This window comes from Drosophila hydei, unplaced genomic scaffold, assembly GCF_003285905.1.
Source record: "Drosophila hydei strain 15085-1641.00,03,60 unplaced genomic scaffold, DhydRS2 tig00000060-arrow-pilon, whole genome shotgun sequence".
Lineage (NCBI taxonomy): Eukaryota > Metazoa > Arthropoda > Insecta > Diptera > Drosophilidae > Drosophila > Drosophila hydei.
This window is the reverse complement of record NW_022045656.1, coordinates 5,691,436-5,715,205: the sequence shown is the minus strand read 5'-3', so window position 1 is coordinate 5,715,205 and position 23,770 is coordinate 5,691,436. Positions and strand designations below refer to the sequence as shown.

Below are 23,770 nucleotides of genomic sequence, written 5' to 3'. Positions count from 1 at the left end.
AGAAGCAGACAACAGAAGTTGTTCAAACCATATCATGAGGCCCTTTGCCGTCAACTAATTATATATTATATAAAAATATATATACATATATATATATTAATTTCGATAGTGCTTGTTATTTTCTATTTAGTTGACAAATCAATGATTATATATAGCTATATACATACATACATTTATAACATGCAAATATATTTGATTTTATTTACATGACCTAAAATGCCGATTGAGCCCACATTTTTTGTTAGATTAGTGCCTAAGTCTAGTTGGTATCATGTATGTATATCCATTTTGTGGCTTTTTACACCCAAAACTTATGTAATTAATTGATTAATTACTTAATTAATGAAACCCGTCTGTCGTCTACCCCGTTCAACATTGATCAACATATGTATAAATTGTAAGCCTCACCTTCCACAAATCTCCTTACTAAGAGAACATGTTTATTTGGTATGTATGTATTTCCTTAACGCCCCCTATTCAGAGCCTCCCCTTTAAGTTAATCATATTAGTTTATAGCGTTGTTCGTTTGTTTACAAATCGTGTATTCAATTCAGCTAAGAAGCAAACATTACATAAGTGAAAGTTTAAAACAATACAAGTGTAAGGCTACTTTTATGAACAAACAAGCAACCAACAACAACTACATTAAACTAGATTTGTATTCTGGATACAAAAATAAGCAAACAAACAAAAACAAAAAGAAACAAAAGCAAAACAAAAAAAAAAAAACAAAACAAATTAAACACACAAAAATATAAATAAAATTTGTATATTTAATAAAAATAGCAAAATAAAAATAAATAAAATTCTTTTAAAAAATATTAAAAAAAACGTAATTTTTAATTGGATAATATATATATATATATATCCAATATATATATATATTGCCTTTATTTGTAGATCTTTCAAATGGAATCTGAGTCATTGTACGAATTTTTGTTCTGATTACATTATCAAAACTAGTCCGACCTGATAATGGATTACCTATTTATACAAATGGACAATAGCCTAGATAGAGTCTGTAATATTTGGCTGAAAGACATTCGTATAAAAAAGAAGTTTGTAATTTGCATATATTCATATAGGAATAAAATGGCATCAACAATTTAAATAAAAAAATTCTTTTTTTTTTAACAATTTATTTGCACTTTTCCGTACCTTCCCAGTCATATATACTATTCAAAACAAAAACATCTAATTTACTCCGCCAACTAGATTGACAATACGATTCTTGTAGCGCTTTGAAATATCCTTTTCAATATAGGTTTGCAGGGCTCGAGTCTGTGCAATCAGTTCATCTAAAACTGGATTCAATTGCTGGCGCTGCTCGCGCAGTTCTACGGCACGCTGCTTCAGCACCTCACGAGTTGCGCGCAGCTTTTCCACAGCTTTAGTCATCTTTTGCAGCTTGCTGGTTAGCAAATCGGCATATTTCGGTGAATGTTTCAGTTGGAATAGATGACGTGTTTGCTCATCTGAAGTTTTCTGAATGATCTTCTCAACATCGCTCAGTATTTTGGTAATACTCTCGCTGTCGTGAGTCGAAATATTGTCCATCAGTGAGAACATAATGTTGCTAGACGAATCCAAGTGATTCAGCTCATAAAGACGCATACGCAAAAATGCCTCCAGCTCGTGTATTTCGTCCAAAAACCGATCCCGATAGTTGGGCGAGTCTAGCAACGTGTACGCCTGATCACCTGTAACAAGTAAGATTTATAGAATATGTTTCGTATAATGGATTTTGAAAGCAGACCTTTAGCTGTACCACCATCCATCCCGGTGCCCTCAACAACAATACCATATTCCTCAACAGGTATATCAAAGTTGATCTCAATAGCGTCCGTTGGCGCACTTTCAATGCCCCAGTCTATGTTGCCGCCATCGGTTTCCTGGAAGTCACCATAGTCAATAATTTCCGCTGAGACTGTCGAGGATGTCCCACCATTCTCATCAGTACCAAAGTCGATTTCATTGGCTTCAGTTTCCTTACTCGAATTCGAACCACTAAAGTTGAGACGCAGCTCAGGTTCTTCTACAGCCAGAGGCGCTTCCTTGTGAATGTACTGATACACTGTGGTGTTTCCATGCTCCACCAAATGACGTAGTATGGGCAAACATTGTTGCTGCCCGCTAAATTGGGCATATAAATCAATGCCAGCTTGCACTCTACCAATGTCCTGCAAGGACTTGGCGTACAGGTCTGGTAGGCCTGCCAGCACTTCAATGAATTCAGAATGCAAGTTTTCGCCCTTAACACCCAGTTGCTCCAGCAAGGCAGCATGCTCTGCAAGAAGCTGTGCCTCTGGCTTATTAAGGTCGTGGGCACGTTTCAAGCAGTCATCGGTTTGTTGCTCTAGTTTGAGCATTTGCTTTCGTACTCCAGGTATTTCGTAGTTTACATTGCGCACAAATATTTGTGCAGTCTCTGCTAGGTACGTGGCGTTCTTCTCATATAGACGGCAAACTTCCTGCCAGTCTTTCATACGCTGACTGCCATAGGTGCCAAAGACGCTTTTAGTATCCTTTTCAGTTTGCTTAAGTATTTCGATGATCTCCTTGACATGCAAATAGTTTATATCTGTAATAAAGCAAGAGCCATCAATTGTAAGTACATATAAATAATATTACTACACTTACTGGAACCAGATAACAGTTTTATTAACTGATCATTGGCGGGCATATCATGCAGAGCATTGCTGATCTTTGAGTGTATTTCCTTGATCGCAGCCTGTATATTTTTTGGAACAATACGTCTGCTTACAAGCCAATCCTGGAGCTTCAACGTGTGAATGTCAATAGGTATTTCTGATTCCTAATATTTAAACACAAATCAGATCAAACATTTGTTTTAAATTAATAAACTTTAAATGTATAATATATAATTATTTATTTGGGAAAACAGTTATTAAACTTACGTTCATTTTAATGTTGTTGACGTAGCTGTTTGTGTTAAGAGTTATTAGCGCTGGAAGATTGTACACGATAGTTTAATTGTTATTTTGAGCATTGGAACTACGTCACAAACAGCTGATTGGGTACTATCGATGATTACAAACATGTAGTCGATATTTATTAATATTTTTAAAACACGCGATAGAAAAAAAATTATAAAACCTTTAAGATTCTAACTTTCGAGGCTGTACCACCCTGTCATTATTTGTGTTAAAAAGTAAGCTAATGATGTAAAAAGAATTAATCGACTGTGTAATGATGACGCGCCGGACTACCATCCACGTGAATTTAAGTACAAACCGTAAGGAAATCAGAATAATCGATATTAAAAAATAATCGATTGACCCTGAGGGACTGTTGGCATGATTGGCAACGCGATTGTATCAGTTGATAAATATTTAAAGGAATTTTTAAGATGCAGGAAAGTTAAAACTGAAGAACATTATCTAGAGAAAATATATGGACGAAAACTTGAATTAGTAATTGGTAATAAATTAACAGCATATAAGGTATTAAAAATCTGTTGCTGTTTAAAATTTCACCAAAGAAAATAACTGTAACGTTGTATTTCACTATTTCGTTTTATTACATTTGTATTCATTGGTTCTTTAAATATTTATATGTATATACATATCTATTTATACACTGAAGAATAGTTTATGTACAACAGGGTAGGGAAAGTCTGCTAACTCTTTCAAAACACATTCGAAATATTCGGAATGGCGAACGTTTCAGTATCTTCTCTAAACATTTGCGAGACTTGAGCACTGGGCAACACCTTTTGGGAGCTGCCCGTTTTTGTTTTACGCCAGTGATCCCATTCATTGGGATGCATTCGCTTTTTATGGGAGTGCATATTAGCATTTGAGTTGAATGTTCGCGGACAAAATGGGCATTTATATAAAGGTTCTCCAGTGTGCTGAGCCATGTGCTCCTGTAATTGAAATATATATTACATATCTTCGCAAATAATGGAATTTAAAATTACAAACCTTAAGGCTAATATCTTTTTTAAAGGTTTTGCCGCACTGCTCGCAGGTGTAGATTGTATTTGAGTGCGAATAGCGTTTGTGTCCAATAAGAGCGCGCGAGTTCTTGCAGCTCTTGCCACACTCGGAGCAGATGAACGTTTTACCCTCGTCGTTGTGACGTCTCAAATGCTGCTTCAAGTTATCCTCGTCCTTGAGCCAGCTCTCGCAGTCGGGCCGTGGGCATTTAATACGTGGCCCACTTTCCTCGAAATGCAGCCGAACGTGCTTCTCGAAAACAGCCTTATCCTTGATTTCTTTGCCGCACACATGGCACACGTTCGCAGCCTTGCGGTGCTGCATGCTTATGTGAACTTGCATGTGGTATTCAGTGGCAAAGCTAACAATATGGTTGACATACTAATAAGTTGAGCTTAAATGATTCATCTTTTTACATACGCATTGTGTTTGGGGCACTCTGGACAGATGAACTTTCGTTCGTTGGCTGGCACATGTGAACCCTTGTGCAATTCGAGGAGATTGCGCCGTGAGAACCGCTTGCCGCACTCTTCGCACTGAAAGTCGCATTCCTCGTCGGGCACGTGGTGCACCAGCCAATGGGCGCGTAACACGCTCGAATTGGCAAACACTTTCCCACAGTCATTGCACCTGAAAAATGCACGTAAAGTGCGATACAGAAATATGTTTGTGGCATTCTATATGTACTCATTTACTTGATATATTCAGGATTCTCGTGGCGTCTTGCATGCTCGACAATTAGGCACCGTTTGTTGAGCTTTCGCCCACAGCATTTCACATAGGGCCGTTCATCTGGATGCTTATCTTTGAAATGATCTCGAATGCCGTCGAAATCATCCGCCAGAAAAATGCACAGCTCACAGCCCATTACGACATAGCGCTTTATTAAGTCTTCGTCCTCTTTGCAAAATGGTGGCCACTGCTGTTTCTTGAATGTCCGCTTTACGGTAGATTTGCGCTTTTCGTGGCTTTTGGACTGCGCTGACCTTTTTTCTTTGGCTCTTCTCTCCTTGTCAATCGTTTCGGTATCACGTTTTCGCTTTCGACCACTTCGTGTAACAATAATATCCACATCGTCTAATTGGCTCATAAATTCGTCGGGAGTGAGTCTTTCCAGTTTGATGTCCGGCTTGCTTTCTGTGCCTACGTGCACATACGTCGACATCTCCAGATCTAGTTCGTCTAAAGGATTTATGTTAACCTGAGTGCTAGTGCAATCGATATTTGCGTCCCCATCTACTGTGAGCTCTTCAGCCGGCATCATAACTTCCTCTGGCCACGACGTACTCATCATATCCGGATCAGGGTCCTGTTTGAATTTCGGCGCATTGGCAAAAATAACCTGTGCCTCTTGTATCGATACATAGAACTGATGGAACTCAGACACCTGTGTCCAGCACACATTGCACACAACTTTTGATATTGCATCGTTCGGTAAGACCTGTTAAAAGTAAGTAAGTATAAGCAGTATATTGGAGTATGTATAATCTATGCATGTTACCTCAAACCAAAAGTGCTGGCGTAGGATTTCAGCCACATTTGGAACGTTACCTTCAACACCTGCATCACCTGTTTCAGTGTTAAAGATTTGGAGGCACATCTGGGAACCACAACCACGCAAGCAAAGCCTACAAATTTGTGGTTCCATTTTAACAACTTCCTTTAACGCTCTTTACGCTGCGCCAAGCGATTGAGATCTGTCTGCGCGCACTGGCAGCAATCGACCACAGTCTATTTTGTTGTACAAAATTTATTAAGTTAATTGTGATTAGGGATGTTGATTTCGTATCAATTTATCGATATTTAACGATACACACTAAAACGATAATTATTTGGAAACAAGAATAATTGAATTAATTAGTATAATTTTAATATGAAATTTAATCATAACTGCTATTAAAAGAGTAATAATTTTTAAATACTTAATTAATTTTTGGCCTATAAAATAAGCTGTGGCTTTTTTACTTGTGTTTTACAATATAAAGCCTATTATTAATTAATTACTCACATAATTCTTATTGAAAAAATTGCATATAAAGCTTAGATAGTACCTCCGTTTTATTAGTAAATCAAGATTTGAAATGTATTCGAGCAACAGACTGACTATCGGCTTGTGCATTTCATGCTTAATTCAAAATCGCTAGCTGGCAACTTTAAAAGAAATATCGATATACATTTAGAATTGACATCGATTAAATTAGTGAAAAGAAGAAAAATTGATTTATAAAACATAAATAAGAGGATTAATGATAGCAAATTGGAAGAGCGCTTAGTAGAATGAAGGTAAAATTGGTACAAATGTTGTTTGCAATTAGTTTACATTTCATTTAATTTAGCGCATCAGCGAAAAAAAGCTTGAGGCCTTTACGGTCGGTACATTTTCCAAGCGGCAATTGGTAAGTTCTTAAAACTAATTTGTGTGATTTTTATTAAGTACATTTTGTTTCAGTCGAAAAAAGAATTAGAGGAACAAAAAAAGAAGGAAGATGAGGCGGCTGCGGCACATGTGAGTCAATAAGCACTGTATGATGGAAGCGTCCTGTAATTTTTTTTATTATGCTCAGGCGTTTAAAGAGTTTGTGGAGACGTTTCAAGAAGCGCCAACGGCCTCATCAAAAGTGTGGGTAAAGGCGGGTACTTACGATGCGGGCTCCAGGCGAGAGGACAAAAGTGAGAAAGGCAAACTGTACAAGCCGGGATCGAAGCTTGTGGAAAAGAGTGCTTCTGAAAAAGCAGAGGATTATGCAAAACTTTTGGCATCTGATCTTAAAAAGGACCCAACACCTCTCAAAAAGAAGAATCAGGAGAAGAAAAAGAGCAATTTGGAGCTTTTCAAGGAGGAATTGAGACAGTAAGATGAAAGACAATCGAATTAACAACTTTGTAAACGGATCCTTTATCTCTATTCCAGAATACAAGAAGAGCGCGAAGAGCGGCACAAATACAAGCATATGGCAGTAGTAAGTGCTCCAGTGTCGCAGCAGCCACAGCAACAGCAACAAGCTCCGACCAGCTCTCAGTCTCAGTCAGCCAATGCTCGAGATGCAGGAGGCTCCTTTGACACTGGCGATCCGAATACAACGAATCTGTATTTAGGCAATTTGAATCCAAAGATATCCGAACAACAGTTAATGGAAATTTTTGGTCGCTATGGTCCACTAGCAAGCATTAAGATCATGTGGCCACGTTCTGAGGAAGAGAAACAGCGTGGGCGAAACTGTGGATTTGTAGCATACATGAGTCGCAAAGATGCTGAGCGCGCATTACGCACACTAAATGGACGTTATATAATGGGCTATGAGATGCGTTTGGGCTGGGGTAAGACAGTGCCCATTATGAATACCCCTATCTTTGCACCGCAAGCACTACTAGAGCTCACGTTACCGCCACCCCCCTCGGGGCTGCCTTTTAATGCTCAGCCGCCACCTAGCGAGGCGAATACATTGCCCAAGAAAAACTACAAGGACTATGACACTGTTGAGGACAAGGAGAACATGGAGAGGGTGAGTAATCAACTTTTCCCTCCAAATGATCAAATATTAACCATATTTCTTTAACGTACAGGTTCTAAGCAAGTCTGTAGTAAAAGTATTCATACCGACCGAGAAGTATGGGTTCTTAAAAACGATGTAATAGATTGGTTTCTATCGTATGTTCTCAATTTTAGATCTGTATTGAATATTATACATCGCATGATCGAGTTCGTAATACGTGAGGGCCCCATGTTCGAAGCCCTGATTATGAGCCGTGAAATGGAGAATCCGCTCTTTTCATTTCTCTTTGACAACGAGAGTCCGGCGCACATTTACTATCGCTGGAAGCTCTATTCACTGTTGCAGGGCGACACACCAAGCGAGTGGCGAGAGCAGCAGTTTCGAATGTTCAAGGATGGTCCAGTGTGGAAACCTCCTGTGGCTAATTTCTACACGCAAGGCATGCCCGATGAGTTGGTAGTGGATCCCGATGCACCCGTCGTACACAAAGGCGCATTGTCGAACGCGTAAATAAGTTTATTTGTAATCAATCAAAATGATTTATTTATGCTAAGAATCTAATTACGCAGACAACGCGATCGCCTGGAAGATCTAATCCGCCATTTGACACCAGAGCGTGCACGAATCGGAGATGCGATGATATTTTGCATAGAACATGCTGATGCAGCCGACGAAATTTGCGAGTGCATCGCTGAATCATTGGCAAACCAAAAGACCCGGGCTTCGAAGAAGATCGCGAGGCTGTATCTAGTTTCAGATATATTGCACAACTGCACTGTGAAGGTGTCGAATGCATCCTTCTTTCGTAAATCGTAAGTTCATGTTCATAAAGGGAATCCATTGCCCTGACTGATTTTTGTTTGTTTACAGCGTGGAAAAGCAATTGTTGGACATTTTTGAGAGTCTTCACACCTATTATTTGGCTATAGAGAGTCGCCTGAAGGCAGAGGGCTTCAAAACGAGGGTATGCAATGTCATACGCACCTGGGAGGAGTGGACAATTTACCCAAAGGATTTCTTATCACAATTGCACGCCATATTTTTAGGTCGACAGGTAACTATAGTATGCATGTATCTTAATACGGATTATCAACAGCACAAAAATAGTTTCCATTGCAGTCCGCTTCGCCAGCCCAAGCAGAAGAATCGCGCTCTGAAGAGGCATTGGATGAGGACATTGACGGTGCGCCACTGTCAGGAGAAGAAAAAGACGATGAGGATTTGGATGGTGTGCCGCTTGATGGCGCTGCTTTGCTAAAGAGCGCTCTAAAGCTCGTTCTACCTGAATCAGCCGTAGCTGCGCAACAACGAGACACACCCAAGCGGGAACAGTATCATGAAGAGATCGATGGCGTACCCTGTAAGTCTTCATGAAATGCTATACGGCTTTATATGTATAATGTTGATTACAATAATTTCAGTGGATGATGATTTGGATGGTGTGCCAATGGAGCAAGTGCAAAAATCAACAGACACAAAGTCGCAAGCCAAAATGCCCGGTTTTATACCATCCAAGTGGGAGACGGTTGATCCCCAACAGGTTGAGGCGCAGGCCATAACCACTAGTAAATGGGATACTCTCGATCCACCAGATCCACCAAAATTCTTCAGCTCAGATGAGGATAGCGACGGAGACAACTCTCAAAAATTTAACGATGAGAAGCGCCAAAAGTTGCGTGAAATCGAGGTAAAAGTCATGCAATATCAAGATGAATTAGAATCGGGAAAGAGACGCCTGGAGCCAGGCTGGTCGCTACCCGAACAGGTTGAATACTATCGCAAGCGTTTGCTGAAAAGGGTGTGTGTCTAACAAGTCTTTTGCTTAGCTCATTTATCTAATTTAAAATATGTTTCTCCATAGAATTCTCCTTCGGATTCTGTGGACTCACCATTAAGCTACATCCATACGAAATCGAAAAGCTTGCAGCGCAGTGAGAGTCCTGATGCCAGGCATGCGCTTAGCTCTTACTACAGTAGCAACTCTCGCTCCAGCCCCAACTTACGCACCAGTCGCAAGCGATCCCATTCGCCACAAAGCGGAGGCGAAAGTAGTCGCAGCTCAAGATCTGCCAAGCGCAATCGTTCGAGAAGTCAATCAGACTCACCCAAGCGCTACTCGGAACGTTCAGGTCGCTCCTCACGGAGATCCCCGTCACCAACGACTTCGTCCTATAGCTCACGCTCGAATCGACGCAGCAGCGTATCGCCGGGTCGTCATCGGGCGGACAAGCACAAGCACAAGCATCGTCATTAAAGTTTTCCAGATTTGTAATAAAATTTTCATATATTCAGTAATTCAGTTAGCAGCCAATGTACTTTTTTGGATAAGTGCAAATAAATAAATCGTATGGGAATGGCGAGTAGGTCTCGAAGGGCCAGCTCTTGATGGCAATGATGATGTTGGAAGTCTAGTTAGCCTTGAGGGATGCCTCATGCTTATAAACTTCAATGACGTCTTCGATGATTTCCCATTGATTCTCTCTGGTAAAATCCTTGACCAGGGGCTTGTACCACATGGAAGCCTCGTCCGACTCGTCAGTCAGCGGCACCTGCACACCATATGTTTGCAGTGCCAGAGATAGACAACCGATGGCCACGTGGGTGGGCTTGTATTTCAATATGTTTGAGCTATGGTGAAAGTCTTGAAGGTAGGATGCGGCAGTCTTGGCAATCGGCACAGAGTTCCACACATCCGTGCCCACCCAATCCTGCAGAGTCTTCATGTAGTACAGCAAGTACTGCACGGCCAGCAAAAAGAGAAAGCGCATGAATTAAACGGGTGCCTCAACATTGGATTCAACGCTTACCTTGTGTGCCAGATCAATGTTTAGATCAAAACTGAGGGTACGTGTTATCAATAGCTCGGCTTGGACAATTGCATCACGCATAGCCCAGTACTCGTCGTTCAAGTCCAACGGAGCACTGCCGCGGTTCAGTGTGCTGTATGCCACGTTGATAACATCGCGTATTTTGACAGTATCGTCGTCTTTGATTTTTCCAGCCAAGTATAGTGAGGAGGCGGCTATTAGCTGTATATGAAACACGCACATAAAGACTCCATCTAGCAAGAAGGTACAATCGGACACTCACAAACTCGTCGTAGTCGCTTGCTTTGACCTCCTTGAAGAAACGGTGGTAGACAATGGCGGCACATGCGGCTGTCAGCGGCTTCATCTTCAGCTTAGCTGCGCACTCGAAAATGTACAGAGGCACAAGACCAGGTTTCGTGGACTTCCTGAAACATGTATATATATATATGCATATGGATCGATAGTATTTGTATGTCAGTAATTGAAGCTGTTCACTGACAACTGACTTACCGATAATCAATTGGCTTCATATTTTGTGCCTTGCTCGTCTCCACGTGCTGCTGCAGCGACATGACATCCAAAACGTTTTTCATTTTATATTATCCGTAAAGCTTCTCAGCGATCAATCTTCGAGTTGGTTGGCCACTCACTAAACAGCGAAAAGACAGAGAAGCAGACCACAATATATTATATGATTGCTGTGTCTCTACCGATCACCTGTTTGCCTGCGAATGCTGAACTGCACTGCAGACGCAAAGCAAAACATAGCCGATGAAAATTTGTCTGAGACACGATCAAATCCGAAACCGGTTCGACGCTCACCAACCGAACGTACAGTGGGCACATTTTTATACACGAATTGCCTGTTGTAAACATTATGAATATCTGTATTTCCGTGTATAAACATGTGGAAATATTAAAAGACTAAATTGTACAATTTCTTTTCCTTCCAATGGCAGCTCTGTGTTATCTTAGCTTCGAACTCAGCCGAAGCAGCAGAGAATAAGCGACAAATTCCCAGACAGGAGTCGTCTATGTCAACGCAACTCTCGAGTCTTAGAAAAACTATACTTATGTATACAAAGGGAGAAAAAATAATAGCACCAACATGAGAGTTTCGTATTGAGGAAAACTTTGATTTCCTGTATTATTTGTTGGCTTCGTTTTGCCCAAAGAATTCGCTCGTGTGGTGCTATTTTACTTTTCGCAAAAACGAATGATAAACAATGTTTTTTGTTATCGCTAAACTCTTACGACGCAGTTAAATAAATGTAGAGTCTAAGAGAGAAGTAATCGAGTTATAAACAAAGATGCAGCACTAGAGATAAATGTTTATTTATTATGTGTATAACTAAGAGCTAATGGGGTTTACATGGGCTGGTTAGGATTATTACTCGTACAAGTTGCGGCTCCAAGTAGTTCGAATCCGCCTCACCAATTTATCTAAAGAACATATCTAGATGAGCTGTCAATTGCAAATAACATTTAAGGAAAAAAGCTGCCCAAATTCAACATGAATAACTCATTTTGATTCGCCCGGTCAGGTCAGCCAGTCATTTCGTCCTTCGTCCTTCGTTCATCTTCACGTGGTGCTCCGCTTCTGGTCCACGCTCGAACTGCTTTAAGCGCGCTATCTGGCAGGCTCACATTTAATTACATAGTATATGTTATTATGATTAATTGTTTTATAATATAAGGACTACAATTAAAAGTAAATACGAACGGCCTCCTCGGCATTCTGTTCGACGGGGCAATAGGGACACTTCAGAATATGCCCGTTGCTGAGCTTGTGCAAGGCATCGTTCGAGATGACATGGCCGCATGTCAGCTTCTTCGGTGGATTGTCCTCAGTGGTTTGCTGCCTCAGAATCGGGCAGGCGAAAATCGAATGAAACCGGAACTCTGGCTGCAAATCTATCTCAATCGGCAGCTCGTCACAGCCATTCCACATGGTCAGCACCTGGCGTGACTGCATTACCTGCTTGATGTTCAGCAAAGCAGGTAGTGCGGTGCAGCCGGCGTTTACAACCACTGAGAGGGCCGAGTTTTTGCTAATGCCCAGCAGTTGGCAAGCGTCTTTCAGAAATGTGAACGATAGCTCGGTCCACATTTCCTGGGCCAAAAAGATCTTATAGGGCGTCTTCTCAAGACCACCGGGCAGATATATAAAGCTGGCCATTAAGTTGGCAATCTCGTGCTCGTAGCGAACGGCAAACTTCTGAAAATGGTTTCTAGCATACAAGATGGCTTCGTGCTGCGACTCCAGGCCATATGAGACCAGCTGCATGAAGCGCATGCGGTGCAATCTGAACTCGATGAGAGAGTGCCGTTCGAGCAGCTGGCTCGAGTGTCGTATGGCCCACTTGAGGGCTTCGTTAAGCTCTCGCTTTTGTATCTGTATCCAGATGCTGTAGATTTCAGCGAACTCACGCTCCGAGTCAAACACGTCCTGGGCATCGTTCTCACTCATTTTGCACTCTTTGATTAGTATGCGTGCCACGTCGTCCATACCCTGACGGCAGTAATGCTTGGCAATGGCCTTGTTCAGCAGCATTAAGTTGTCCTTGTCCTGCAGCGCGTCCACGCGCATTGTCGAGCTGAAGTCAGAGCTGAAGTTGCGATCAATTGCCTTGCCAATCTTTGAAACAGATCCATGAGAGTCGCGATGTTCCGTCGACAGTTTCTGGACGCGAACATTGCATTTGGATATGGCTTCTCTTATTATTTCCATCTGGCTATCGGTGAGACGCTGCGGAGCGGCTGGCTCTGTCTCCACTTGCATGTTCACGGCGTCGTCCATTGGATCGTCTGTGCTGCCAGTACCTGGCGCGTTCATTTGTGTGCCTGTATTGAGCGTGGTGACCAGCATTTGTCCTGCATTGCCCAACACATTTACCAGCTCCGACATGAGCGATGCAACATCTCCGATTTCGGCCGACGCAATTTCGTGGAGTTGCTCCAACTTACTCACAACGCGATCCAGCTCTTTTTCAACAGTCACAATAGCCTCGTCGTCCATTATGTCCACTTCCGTCTGCGGCTCAACAATTAATTTGGTAAATTTGGAGCGACGCCAATCAACAGCGCGCATTAGATTTTCAGTGAAATGCAATTTACAGAGCTTTTATTCGCTATTCCTTTGGGCGAAGTTCCGATTTTATTCCAATTTTAATGGACAAACAATAATTTATTAGGAAATTTTTAATTTTATTTTGGCTTTGTCTACAATAATAACACAAAGAAGAGCACCATCACTACCAGAGTTGCCTTGCAGGTTGTAATTTACACAAGCACTTTATTTTTTCACACCACAAGATGGCAGCTCTGGTTAACAGAACAGCTGTTTTCAATATTAGACGCGACACATTGACGAAATATTTATGTATACAATAATCTTAGAATTTCAACTTACCAAAAATTGTTGTAGTTCAATTAATTGCTATGTTGCTATTTTGTTGATAAATCTCTATTGAATTATTTCATTATTTAGTAATGTACACAAGTTAAGCACGCGTTGACATTTAAGCCGGCCGAGTGCAGATGCCAGGGCTGCCAAAAATTGCTAAAGGCTTGCATACCCAGTGGAGCCCAATTCTATTATAAAAGCATGTCCGAACCCTGCTTTGCCGACACACTTAACCATTCTAACGTGGTAAAGTTTTTTTTTAATGTTTTTCATTTCATTATGATGCTTACAATGTAAGAACGCCTTTAAACCAATTTGAATTAACATTATAGTATATTACATTTATATATAAATTAAATGTTTTCATGTATAATTAGTATAATACAAAGCTTTGCCCAAATGTTTTACAGCACTGTTCCTCAATTCGATAAGCTGTGGCGGCATGCCAATAGATATCGTCTAATTTATATTGATTTTTCGAACACACTTCATAACGACAAACACGTAGTTTGAATTTAGTATTTAAGAGTTTTCGAATGTTTAATTTAAATTAAGGTAATTTTGTGCGTATATAATGATAATGTGATCATTGGACATTGCCTAATTAATGGAAGTTCTCATCAATACAATTGCATAAAATCAGTCACAGGCCAAGCGCAACAAATTTTTGTGTATTTATAAATAAATGATGAAAACTTTTGTGATTTGTGCGACATTGACTTGTTACAATGCCCGTGACTCTAAAAATAACTAATGTGAGTGCTGGACATGGACAACGGAATGTCACTTCTTGACCACACTAATAAATAACCCAAAGCACACAAAGTATTTAAAAATATTTAGCTTTGCTGTGCGACTCGCTAAGTAGAGTAAATACAATGGCAAACGAGCAAAAAGGAAAACTTATGTATATCTACCTTTACTTTATTGCACATAGAGCACTTTCACTAGTCAATGGGCTCGAAATCGAAATGAAAATTGTTAAAGAGAGATGCGAGAAAAAAACTGTATATATATGTGAGTGAGTGTGTATGTATGTCTGCATGTCCAGAGAGCGTGCGATGAAAATGATAGTAAATGTGAAAACAAACAATAACAAATGTAGTTATGTGCATACAGACATTTCTACTTATATATGCAATATGTTTGTAACTATGAAAATTCCGTCTGGGCAGTTGAGAGAGTGAGAGCGACGAGCGGGTGGCGGCAGGAAATAGATAGAGAGAGTGTGTGAGCGAGAGGAGGTGAGCTGTCAAAATACAGGCCGAACATATTGCAAATTATTTTGTCGTATTCGTTATATTTTAGTTTTTAGCCAACAACTGGCGGCAAATGCGGCAAAAATAACAGACAAACACCCAAATTATGGCCGACTGTGTGCCTTATGAATGCCCACAACGAGCGACTCGTCGTCGTCGTCGTCCATGTCGTGATCGTGATGCTGTTTTTAAAAATTCGCTAATAGTTTCAAAATTTTGCTTGGCCAGTTCGGCAATAACATTGGAGCTTTGCGTAAGCAGTCGTCGCAGTCGTTGTCGTCGCCGTCCTCAGTGAACCATCATTTTAATTTATGATATTTGTTTTTATTTTTGCATTTATTTTGATTTGGTTTTGTTGATTGTAAAAGAAAAAGTTATGAAAATTGTGCTAAAAATTTAAATGCATTATTTATGGTTCACGGCAGAACAAGAATTATGAGACAGCCAAACACAAATCTGAAAAGTGCGAGCGCTAAAAATAAAATAATCGGGACTGCTATTTATGTAATAAAAATAAAATAATTTTTATTGCTGAAATATTAAAATTGAAATACAATTTAATTGTGACGCGACAAAGTGACAAAGTGCTCCAAGTGGAATTATATAAAATTATATAAATATATCATGTATATATATATATTTATATATATATGTTTATATATATGGTGGGTTCTTTTCAGATAATGCAATAATAGAACTAAAAATCGACTAGGGAAAAAAACTAAATAAATAACATAAAACGTAACAAAAATGAGCCAACGCCAAAGCTAACCTCAAGGAATCGAACAAACTAAAACTAAGACACAACTGCAGTATCAGGTATATAGATATATTCACGACTGGATACGCAACTGGAAGAGCATTAGAGCGAAGTGCGCCAGCAACATGTCCACAGCATCCGCCAAGCAGAAGCAGCCACGCGCTGCCACCGAGGAGAGCATGTCGCCCAAGAAGATGGGCGTCATTGCGCTGGTCACTGTGGTCGGCTGCGTGGCCATCCTATGGCCAAAGGTATTCCATCCCATGATGTTTGGCGGCACGCCGCCCAAGCCAAGCTTCAAGGATCAGCCCCAACGGGGCGTACCAGGCGGTGAGTCTTGATCAATTCAGCTGAACCTTTTTATAATTTATTTTAAATTTATTTATTTTTGTTTGAATATTGTAAACGTGTGTCTGTGTTGTTGTTGCTGGTGTTGGTGTTGTTGTTGACCAGGTTGTTGTGATGTCGTGCTTGACAGAGAGCAGTTCATGAACGCCTCCAAGCCAGCCGTCGAGCCATTCGGCCCCCATTTGTATCGCAAGCAGATCAATTTCTACACGGGCGAAATAAGTAGGTGCAAGAGTTTAGGAACCGTTTTATTGTTTGTTTCGTTTCTGCTTTAATTAACGTTTGATCTAACGGCATATTCAATAGCTGCAACTAACGTCTAACGTCTCTGTGTTTTATATCCCATTGCTTCTGCTACTTGTTGACTCGAATCGATGCAAGTTTTATTAATCGAGATCTATTTGCTGTAGGTCTACGTCAGGAACGGCCCGCCCACCTGCATCCGGAGTCCATATATCAGGCAATGCGGGAGCGTGGGCGTGCAATACCCGCCACGCCCACCGTGCCCATAGTGGAGCGCAAGAGTTCGCCGAGTAATCCACCGCCGCGCATCGTTGACGGACGGGTGAGTTTTGACTTCGACTGCCACTTCGACTTCGACTTCGACTTCGACTTCGAATTTCGACTTCGAAATTGGTTTTGCAGCTCGCTGCAAAGATTCGTCGTCGTTCGGCATTTGGGCAAAAGGGGGAAAAGCTCTGGGCATGAGACATCGGGCAGGTGCTATAAATAGACACGTTTATTTTATTTGGATTTGGGTTTTGTTTTTATGACACTGCACGCAAATTGAAGGCAAAAGACAGGCGAAAGAAATTATATACAAAAGCCACCGTAAAGGAAGAGTGGGATGAGGAACAAGAAAAAAAGAAAGGCAGAAAAAGAAATAAAATAAAATATTGTTCAAATTGAACTTGTGCCAAATCTAATGCGCCACCTGCCCGCGCATCCATTTGTTCCATTAGCCAAGTACCGAGCTGTAGCGCTGCCAGCGGCGTCGACCTTTAACATATATGCACAGCTCTGCATCATGGCAAACACAATTTCATGTTGATAAACAATCAAGTTAGATAATTGCAGAAGAATACATGAATTTTACAAAATTATGATTGACGACTTGTGATTTCTATGACAAATTGTTGCAAATAGTTATGCTAATCACAACTGATAGAGGGAGAAGGGCTCAACGCTCTTGCTAACCAATATGGCGCGCATTCTAATAAGAATAAGGATGTTTTTGACTAGATTTTTTTCCTATGAGATGTAGGTGTCGCTTTTTATAAGAAAAGTTATAAGCGTGATGTTTTCTTATTGGAATACACGATATATTGTATATCCGAGATTTTTGGATGTTTTGATAAGTTATATAAAATATATATGTTTTTAAAAAATATCTAGCGTTAAATGTAATAAATTTGAATATTTTCATTTGAAAGTTAGGGGTATATTAATCTATGATGGTATGTGATTTTTTATTTTAGGTGCTTTTATTTTTTAGACCTGAAGAAGTTTAAATTATAATAAATTAAAGAAATGCTTTTTAAATATCAATAAAATAAACTTGGTCAGGTAGAACATTTAATGACATTAATGTTTAAGTATGAGTCATCAGAACCATTATCATCATTTATGAACAGATGTGGTCCAATGACAAACAGTAATTTACGTTGGTTGTAATGTTTTTTTTTGTTAATAGCTTCTGAGTGATTCTCATTTTAAATGCGACAATTCGGCCTAGTTACGTATATATATTCAACTAAAAATATGCTTCGTATGAAGTGCATGATTAGTTTGACGAACTGAATCATTAGCTTGATAAATAAAACTTACAAGTGTTATTCTGGTGTAGTTCTATTACCAATAAAATGTCAAGCCAAATGCAATAAGAAGCAACTATCAGCGGTTATATGGATTAACCACTGAAAAAGGATTGCTGAATCAAAATTAAGAAACTCTAAAAGGAACACATTGTATAAAAAGTCTTTAAGATATATAAACAAAGCTAAAAAAGTTTAACAATTTGAATGGAATTTATTTGTTTTTAGTTTTTATAGCTGTTAAATTTTATATAGAGCCTTACAGAAAATATATAATAGTTCTTAGCATCTATAAGAACTCTATCTAAACATATTTTATTAAAGATAGTTTCAAGCTGGAATTAAAGTTGTTCACTGAGTCCCTAAGCCAACTTATCTTCTTTCCTATTCACATCAGCCTGGCCCCATTCCGGGCATGCGACCGCCAATGGGAGCGGGCGCCTTCCACCAGCCACAGCAGCGGGCAGGCAGCAGCATGGGCTTCCTGATGCCGCTCTACACGATCGGAATTGTGGTCTTCTTCGGCTATACGATTATGAAGGTGCGAAACTTGTGCGGCGCACAGCTCCAAGACTCACTCACAATTGTTGTTGTTGCAGATTGTCTTCAAGAAACAAGTGCCGAATGCGCCTTATGGAGCCGCTCCGGCGGATCCCAGCTTCCGTCGAGATGTCTTCGAGCAGCAGAATCACAGTCAGGTGGAGGATTTGAGTGGCACCAAGCTGGGTAAGTTGCAGCTAGAGTATATGGATCTTGGATAGACTTCTTCCAGTTGCACACACACACACGCACACACACACGCACACTCACACATAGACAAGCACACGCACTTAACTCATAATCAAAGCTAACCGAATCGTTCATTGTTTTTGTTTATTTTTTTGGAATTTTGTATTTTGCTGCATTGCGCAAAGGTTGGCGTGAACATCAGACAAGTAAGCTAGCTGTACTTATGATTTAATATTGATCTTTAAGCAGGGCCTGGGCTCTGTGCAGACATGTGATGCGAGATCTCTTTGTTTGCTCCGTTCAGTTTTGTAAGATATGTCCTCGTCAGTTGGCTCAGCAGCCAGCCGAATGCATCAGTCAGTCAGTCAGTCATTCAATCAATTTGTGTTGTTTGTATGTGTGTATGTATTTAAGCGTCTACTAATACACTAGCCATAACCAGAGCCACAACCGAACCACAAACATTTCAGTAGTTAGAGCAAAATGTTCATACGAACACGGAAAGTACACAGTTTTTGTTTTTATTTTTGTTTTCTCTTATTCTTAATCACTTATTATTTGCTGTATATAAATGATGAATGCTGTTTCGTTGTCCTTGCCTCAATCAACATAACTGTTAGTTAAAGCAACTCCTACGACCACTTTTTAGGAACTGCAACGGCTGCAGCGGCCAATGGCAGGCAGAACGACAAGGAACTGTACAAGGCCACCTTGTCGGCCACGGAGCTGGCCACGAATCTGTCGAGCAACCTGAAGGCCCATCAGCAGCAGTGCCATGCGCCCAAGTCCCTGGCCGAGGCGGAGAAGGCGTTGTTCAATAAGGAAACGGAGCAACTGATGGAAATTGAAAAGTTACGCAAGAAGCTCGAGGATACCGAACGCGAGATGGCAAAGCTGATTGCCGAAATGAACACCGATCAGTATGAGGCCAAGGTTAGCATCCACACAGTAGCTAGCCGGAATTGGTGCCCCCAACCGCCACTCGCTCCCGCTCCCCCCACTACTATCCATTGACTCCATTCACACACACACACACACGCACAGTCTTTACATCTTTAGTTGACTCTCGACATTATGTAGACATACGCCTGTGCCTCTACCTACACATATATATATATTCTTTTGTATTCTCATTTATTATTCAAGATGATTGCTATGAAGTTTCTCAAGCGGCAGCCAAATTTCTAAAGCAAGCCCAACATTTAGTCACTATCAGATCACAGAGAATAGACCAAACTAAGTACAAGTCATGAGTTCGTTGCTAATTTTGATTTCTAGAGATTGTACCTACACCTGTGCCTACACCTGTAGCTGCAGCTGTTCGCCAGTTGCATTAGTCAGTTGAGCTCTTGAGTTGCATGCCTTTTGGCCTTGCCTCATTCAGTATTCTCTCTGTTGCTGTTGCATGTTTAGGCCTCCCCTCTCTCTCTCTCTCTTTGTTGTCTTACTAACTTCTGCTCGTCTGTGATCGGCATGCCAAACTCTAGCCATATTAACCAACCACAACTAACGTTTATCTAACACATGAATCGTAGCTGCCTCTCTCTGTCTCTATCTTTCCACTACTTTATCAAATGAAATGTATATGACGGGGACATATTTTATAAAAATGAAAATGAGCTTGGAATAAAACTTATATACACATATATATGAGCTATGTGAATGATCTGATCTTTTCATCATGCCAAATCACAAATCACAATTCATTTGAAACATGCGAAAGTCGCGAGCCAGAAGCAAATCTAATTCTTCGTTTTCATGTAACCCACGTGTATATCTCTCTCCATTTGAAACCAAATCAACAAATCACAAATTACCAATTAGTTGTAACGGCTATACAAGGTCTTATAGACGCTGCCGATGAGCAATTGAACGTGCGAGACGTGCGAGGGGCGAGGATCGAAACTGAAACTGAAACTGAAACTGAAATTGAAACTGAAATTGAAACTGATTCGAATAAGGTTAGCGCCGTCAAATGGGCCCGCAGCAATCGTTGAAAGTTTTTACTTAACTCTTAATTTTTTATCTTTATTTTGTTAATTGTGTTTAACTTTTTGTTTATATTTTTTTTAACCCAGCCAAGTAACCGAAGCATTGAGAACTTTGCGTTTGAGTAAATATTGCTATTGTTTAAACTAATTCTAGTCGTTTAATCTATTAATTTAACCAATTGTTAACTGTTTTTCTTCAAGCTGAGCTCAAGCATATATAAATATAAATTTATATGAAATGCTCAATTCGTTTGTTTTCTCTTTTGAATACGCTTGAGCTCGCTCGATTCAGAAATTAATTTTCGAAAATTGTCTTCGAACAGCAACCAGACGACATCGAAAAAACGAATTTGACAAATGTAGAAAACCAAAACATTTCCAACGGGCATACAGCTGGCGACCAGCAGGGTATCACCAAGTCGAGCAACACCAATCAACAACAACAACAACAACAACAGCAGCAGCAGCAGAGGAAGAGACGCGACATCAGCGCTGAGCGTGAAATGACGGTAAAAGAAAACAGACTTGAAATTCGCTAATATTAAAATATATTTAATATATGTACATATATATATATGTATGTATGTATGTGTGTGTGTTTGTGCACGTTGCTGAGATGCAGGTTCTTGGCATGGAGCTGACAGCCAGTTGTGAGGGCGGTCACAGGTGGACCGGACGCCCTCCAACACCTGTTTATCGCGCATCCAGTGAACATGTAAGTGGCTCGCTCCGCTCGCCCCTGCCGCAGTCAAAGAAAGTTCCAAGCAGCGAAACACTTTGAAGCATCCGCAACAATCCCAAAATCCTCCATCTGTAGCTAATTGAAATCTTCCTCCATTGCAGTCCAAATTGGAAGAGAATTTACCTGAGCCGCAGTCCATTTACTTGGAAGGCGCCTTGGCCCACGACTCGCAAATTCTGGTCGCCGATTCGCAAACGAAGCGCGAAGAGGTCTACGACTCTGAGCTGAATGGATCATCTGAGGAGCCGGCCGTAAGCATCGCTGGCTTTATGTCATTAAAAAGTCTTCAAATTGCTTTTCGATCGCAGGTCATACTCAGCAGCAAGATGACCTTATCATTGATTAATTTGGATGCAAATCAACAAAATGGTAGCAACAACAAACAGGAAATCGAGAGTCCCTTGGCTGATGACATTGAAATTATTGGACACGACGAGCAGTAAAAAGTCTCGCATACATATAGAATGCAGGCTATATATATATATGTATATATATATGCATATTTTCAAGCTTATTTGAAAACAGACAACACACGATTGAGGATATGAGTGAAAGTTAAGCGCGAATGTTATGGACTGATTAAACAGAGCAAAACCCGTTTAGTGATTTGGCATTTGATTTGTATATATATATATGTATGCGTATATATATATGCAATAGATGTATTGTGTGTTTTGATACCGATTTTATTCTCGAAATCCGTTTGGTTTGTTTTTGTTTTTGCTTTGCATCTCTGCATCTGTTCGGTCAATTGAACATCTTAATGTATGCCAAAAGAATTCATTTAATGGATATTCATACCTCCTAATTAAATTACGTGTATATTTTTAGTTGAAATGCAAATTAAACTAGTCTACCGCCATCGATTTAAGCACTAAAGCATATTCACTCTTCAAGTCAAACAAAGATTGTAAACAATTATTTTCGACATCAATTACATCCTCCATAGAATCCATATTATAAAGTTCGATTGCACCTCATTAAAAACATGAATAATTTTAGTAGCACAGTGTTTTGTGAATTTAATTTAAAATGAATATGTGTAAAATGAAAATAAATTTTAATCATGATTTGAAACGGATTCTTTTATTAAAGTATTCTCCTATTCGAAAAAAAGTATAACAGAAACATTTAAATCTTATAGATGTTAAAAAAACCCGCCATTGTTATTTTACAGCATGCCCAGCTGAATGTGGCATGTTAAACTCAATGTGGCATGTTATCAACAGCTGAGTAATTGGTGAGCAGTGTTTTAACAGACCTGTTTATTTAAGCAAAATGCCAATGTGAGTATAACATTGGGTAATTCTTTTGTTTAGTCCCTGGAGATAAACAAAGTCCAAATAAAGTGGTACTTTAGCTAAACTTTTCAAGTTTTCAAATATTTACTGATTAACACTGCCAATTCAGTAATTTCCTTAAATTAACCTGAAGTATCGTTCGCTGAGTTGCGTAGATAATCTTAAGGACTATCGATTAAACATGATGATAATATATATCGTATTGCGGTTTGACTTAAATTATTGTAGCATGGAAAAATAGTAGTAATGAAATTTTTTATATTTTGTGAATTTTAAGCTACCTTTTCGCTGTTTACTATTATTATATATGTAATTATAACATTATTTATTTTTGGATTAGTTGGACTTATTTATTTTTTTTTTTAACTTAAACATATAACCAAAAAGTATGAATCAAAATTAAAACTTGTTTTTTTGCTTTGTTAGGTATTCACTTCCAGCTACAGTATTACAGGATATAAATGAACCGCTTTAATTGTTTAGTGTTGTCTAATGCAGTAAATCAGTTAGTCAAAAACTGCCCAGCATTGCCGGCTTAGCGCTCGGGTTGTTGTCTCCGCTTAAAATTTGAAGTTAAATTTGTTTTTTTGCGATACTCTGCTCAAATTGCAGGATCTGTATTTAAGCGTCAGAATATCATAGCAAGTGCATGGAAGTCGCACATTGTGTGTATTTCATGAAGCGCATCTAGATGCAACAGCCGAATGGTTCATAAAACATGTAGTGACAGACGCTGCTGCCGGCTGCTGCTGGTGCTGCTGCCGATGTGTGTTGAACAATGAAAGAGAGAACAACGGTAAATGTGCAGCGTTTCCGCTGTGTGGGCTTGTTAACGGCTGGAGCGAAAGGTTGGGATGTGGGGGATAACCGAGCGGGCAGGCGAATCACGAAACACGAAACAAACGCAAATCCTTTTTATCCATTCAATATGCATATTTACAAACAAACAAACGAATATAAATGCACGCACACAGCCGAATGCACACACACATAGGTGCTAGCGGCTGAGCAATGCTTTTGTGGTTATATTCTTTTTTTAAATTGAATGAAACGGCATGGAAAAGGCCATTATTTTATATTGTCTAGCATAATACGATTGTCTCATATGGTAGAGCCATTTATTTGCGTAAAATATGCAATTTTATTATGAAGCA

The 23,770-nt window shown here is 39.9% G+C and overlaps 6 protein-coding genes across 32 annotated transcripts; 2 read left to right on the top strand and 4 right to left on the bottom strand.

Moving 5' to 3' along the window:
• Positions 1-1,147: 1,147 nt before the first annotated feature.
• LOC111593382 (CDK5RAP3-like protein) lies at positions 1,148-3,019 on the bottom strand. Its single transcript, XM_023306104.2, has 4 exons — positions 2,919-3,019; positions 2,641-2,815; positions 1,757-2,581; positions 1,148-1,700 (listed from the first exon to the last, which is right to left on the bottom strand). Exons 1-4 carry the CDS (start codon positions 2,922-2,924, stop codon positions 1,195-1,197), a joined length of 1,512 nt encoding a protein of 503 aa, XP_023161872.2. The 5' UTR covers positions 2,925-3,019; the 3' UTR covers positions 1,148-1,194.
• Positions 3,020-3,520: 501 nt separating this feature from the next.
• Positions 3,521-5,729, bottom strand: LOC111593327 (transcription factor grauzone). Its single transcript, XM_023306039.2, has 5 exons — positions 5,464-5,729; positions 4,658-5,403; positions 4,383-4,592; positions 3,948-4,323; positions 3,521-3,889 (listed from the first exon to the last, which is right to left on the bottom strand). The coding sequence occupies exons 1-5, from the start codon at positions 5,608-5,610 to the stop codon at positions 3,650-3,652; spliced, it is 1,719 nt and encodes a 572-aa protein (XP_023161807.1). The 5' UTR covers positions 5,611-5,729; the 3' UTR covers positions 3,521-3,649.
• A 404-nt stretch (positions 5,730-6,133) lies between these two features.
• On the top strand, positions 6,134-9,723 carry LOC111592850 (U2 snRNP-associated SURP motif-containing protein). 2 transcript variants are annotated; one of them, XM_023305300.2, is made up of 12 exons: positions 6,134-6,245; positions 6,299-6,358; positions 6,412-6,468; positions 6,527-6,813; positions 6,874-7,465; positions 7,527-7,570; positions 7,630-7,962; positions 8,026-8,268; positions 8,327-8,510; positions 8,576-8,816; positions 8,878-9,254; positions 9,318-9,723. In XM_023305300.2, the coding sequence occupies exons 1-12, from the start codon at positions 6,240-6,242 to the stop codon at positions 9,708-9,710; spliced, it is 2,817 nt and encodes a 938-aa protein (XP_023161068.1). In that variant the 5' UTR covers positions 6,134-6,239; the 3' UTR covers positions 9,711-9,723. The 2 variants fall into 2 exon arrangements, with proteins under 2 accessions (XP_023161068.1, XP_023161059.1); XM_023305291.2 differs by having other exon boundaries at positions 8,564-8,816.
• A 119-nt stretch (positions 9,724-9,842) lies between these two features.
• On the bottom strand, positions 9,843-13,822 carry LOC111592872 (cyclin-Q). Of its 2 annotated transcripts, XM_023305330.2 has the most exons (5): positions 13,679-13,822; positions 10,777-10,915; positions 10,547-10,691; positions 10,264-10,485; positions 9,843-10,194 (listed from the first exon to the last, which is right to left on the bottom strand). In XM_023305330.2, exons 2-5 carry the CDS (start codon positions 10,857-10,859, stop codon positions 9,865-9,867), a joined length of 780 nt encoding a protein of 259 aa, XP_023161098.1. In that variant the 5' UTR covers positions 10,860-10,915; positions 13,679-13,822; the 3' UTR covers positions 9,843-9,864. The 2 variants fall into 2 exon arrangements, with proteins under 2 accessions (XP_023161098.1, XP_023161093.1); XM_023305325.2 differs by lacking the exon at positions 13,679-13,822 and having other exon boundaries at positions 10,777-11,018.
• Positions 11,586-13,545, bottom strand: LOC111592863 (E3 ubiquitin-protein ligase RMND5A). Its single transcript, XM_023305312.2, has one exon. The coding sequence runs from the start codon at positions 13,355-13,357 to the stop codon at positions 11,972-11,974; it is 1,386 nt and encodes a 461-aa protein (XP_023161080.2). The 5' UTR covers positions 13,358-13,545; the 3' UTR covers positions 11,586-11,971.
• A 310-nt stretch (positions 13,823-14,132) lies between the features above and the next one.
• Positions 14,133-22,206, top strand: LOC111592947 (resistance to inhibitors of cholinesterase protein 3). 25 transcript variants are annotated; one of them, XM_023305495.2, is made up of 12 exons: positions 14,134-14,227; positions 15,612-16,021; positions 16,145-16,261; positions 16,450-16,604; positions 18,251-18,394; positions 18,453-18,579; positions 18,768-18,788; positions 20,425-20,543; positions 20,897-21,082; positions 21,196-21,288; positions 21,417-21,566; positions 21,624-22,206. In XM_023305495.2, exons 2-12 carry the CDS (start codon positions 15,817-15,819, stop codon positions 21,756-21,758), a joined length of 1,452 nt encoding a protein of 483 aa, XP_023161263.2. In that variant the 5' UTR covers positions 14,134-14,227; positions 15,612-15,816; the 3' UTR covers positions 21,759-22,206. The 25 variants fall into 25 exon arrangements, 23 of the variants coding, with proteins under 23 accessions (XP_023161334.2, XP_023161344.2, XP_023161354.2 ...); XM_023305486.2 differs by having other exon boundaries at positions 20,407-20,543; XM_023305428.2 differs by lacking the exon at positions 20,425-20,543 and adding an exon at positions 19,232-19,515.
• Positions 22,207-23,770: the final 1,564 nt, after the last annotated feature.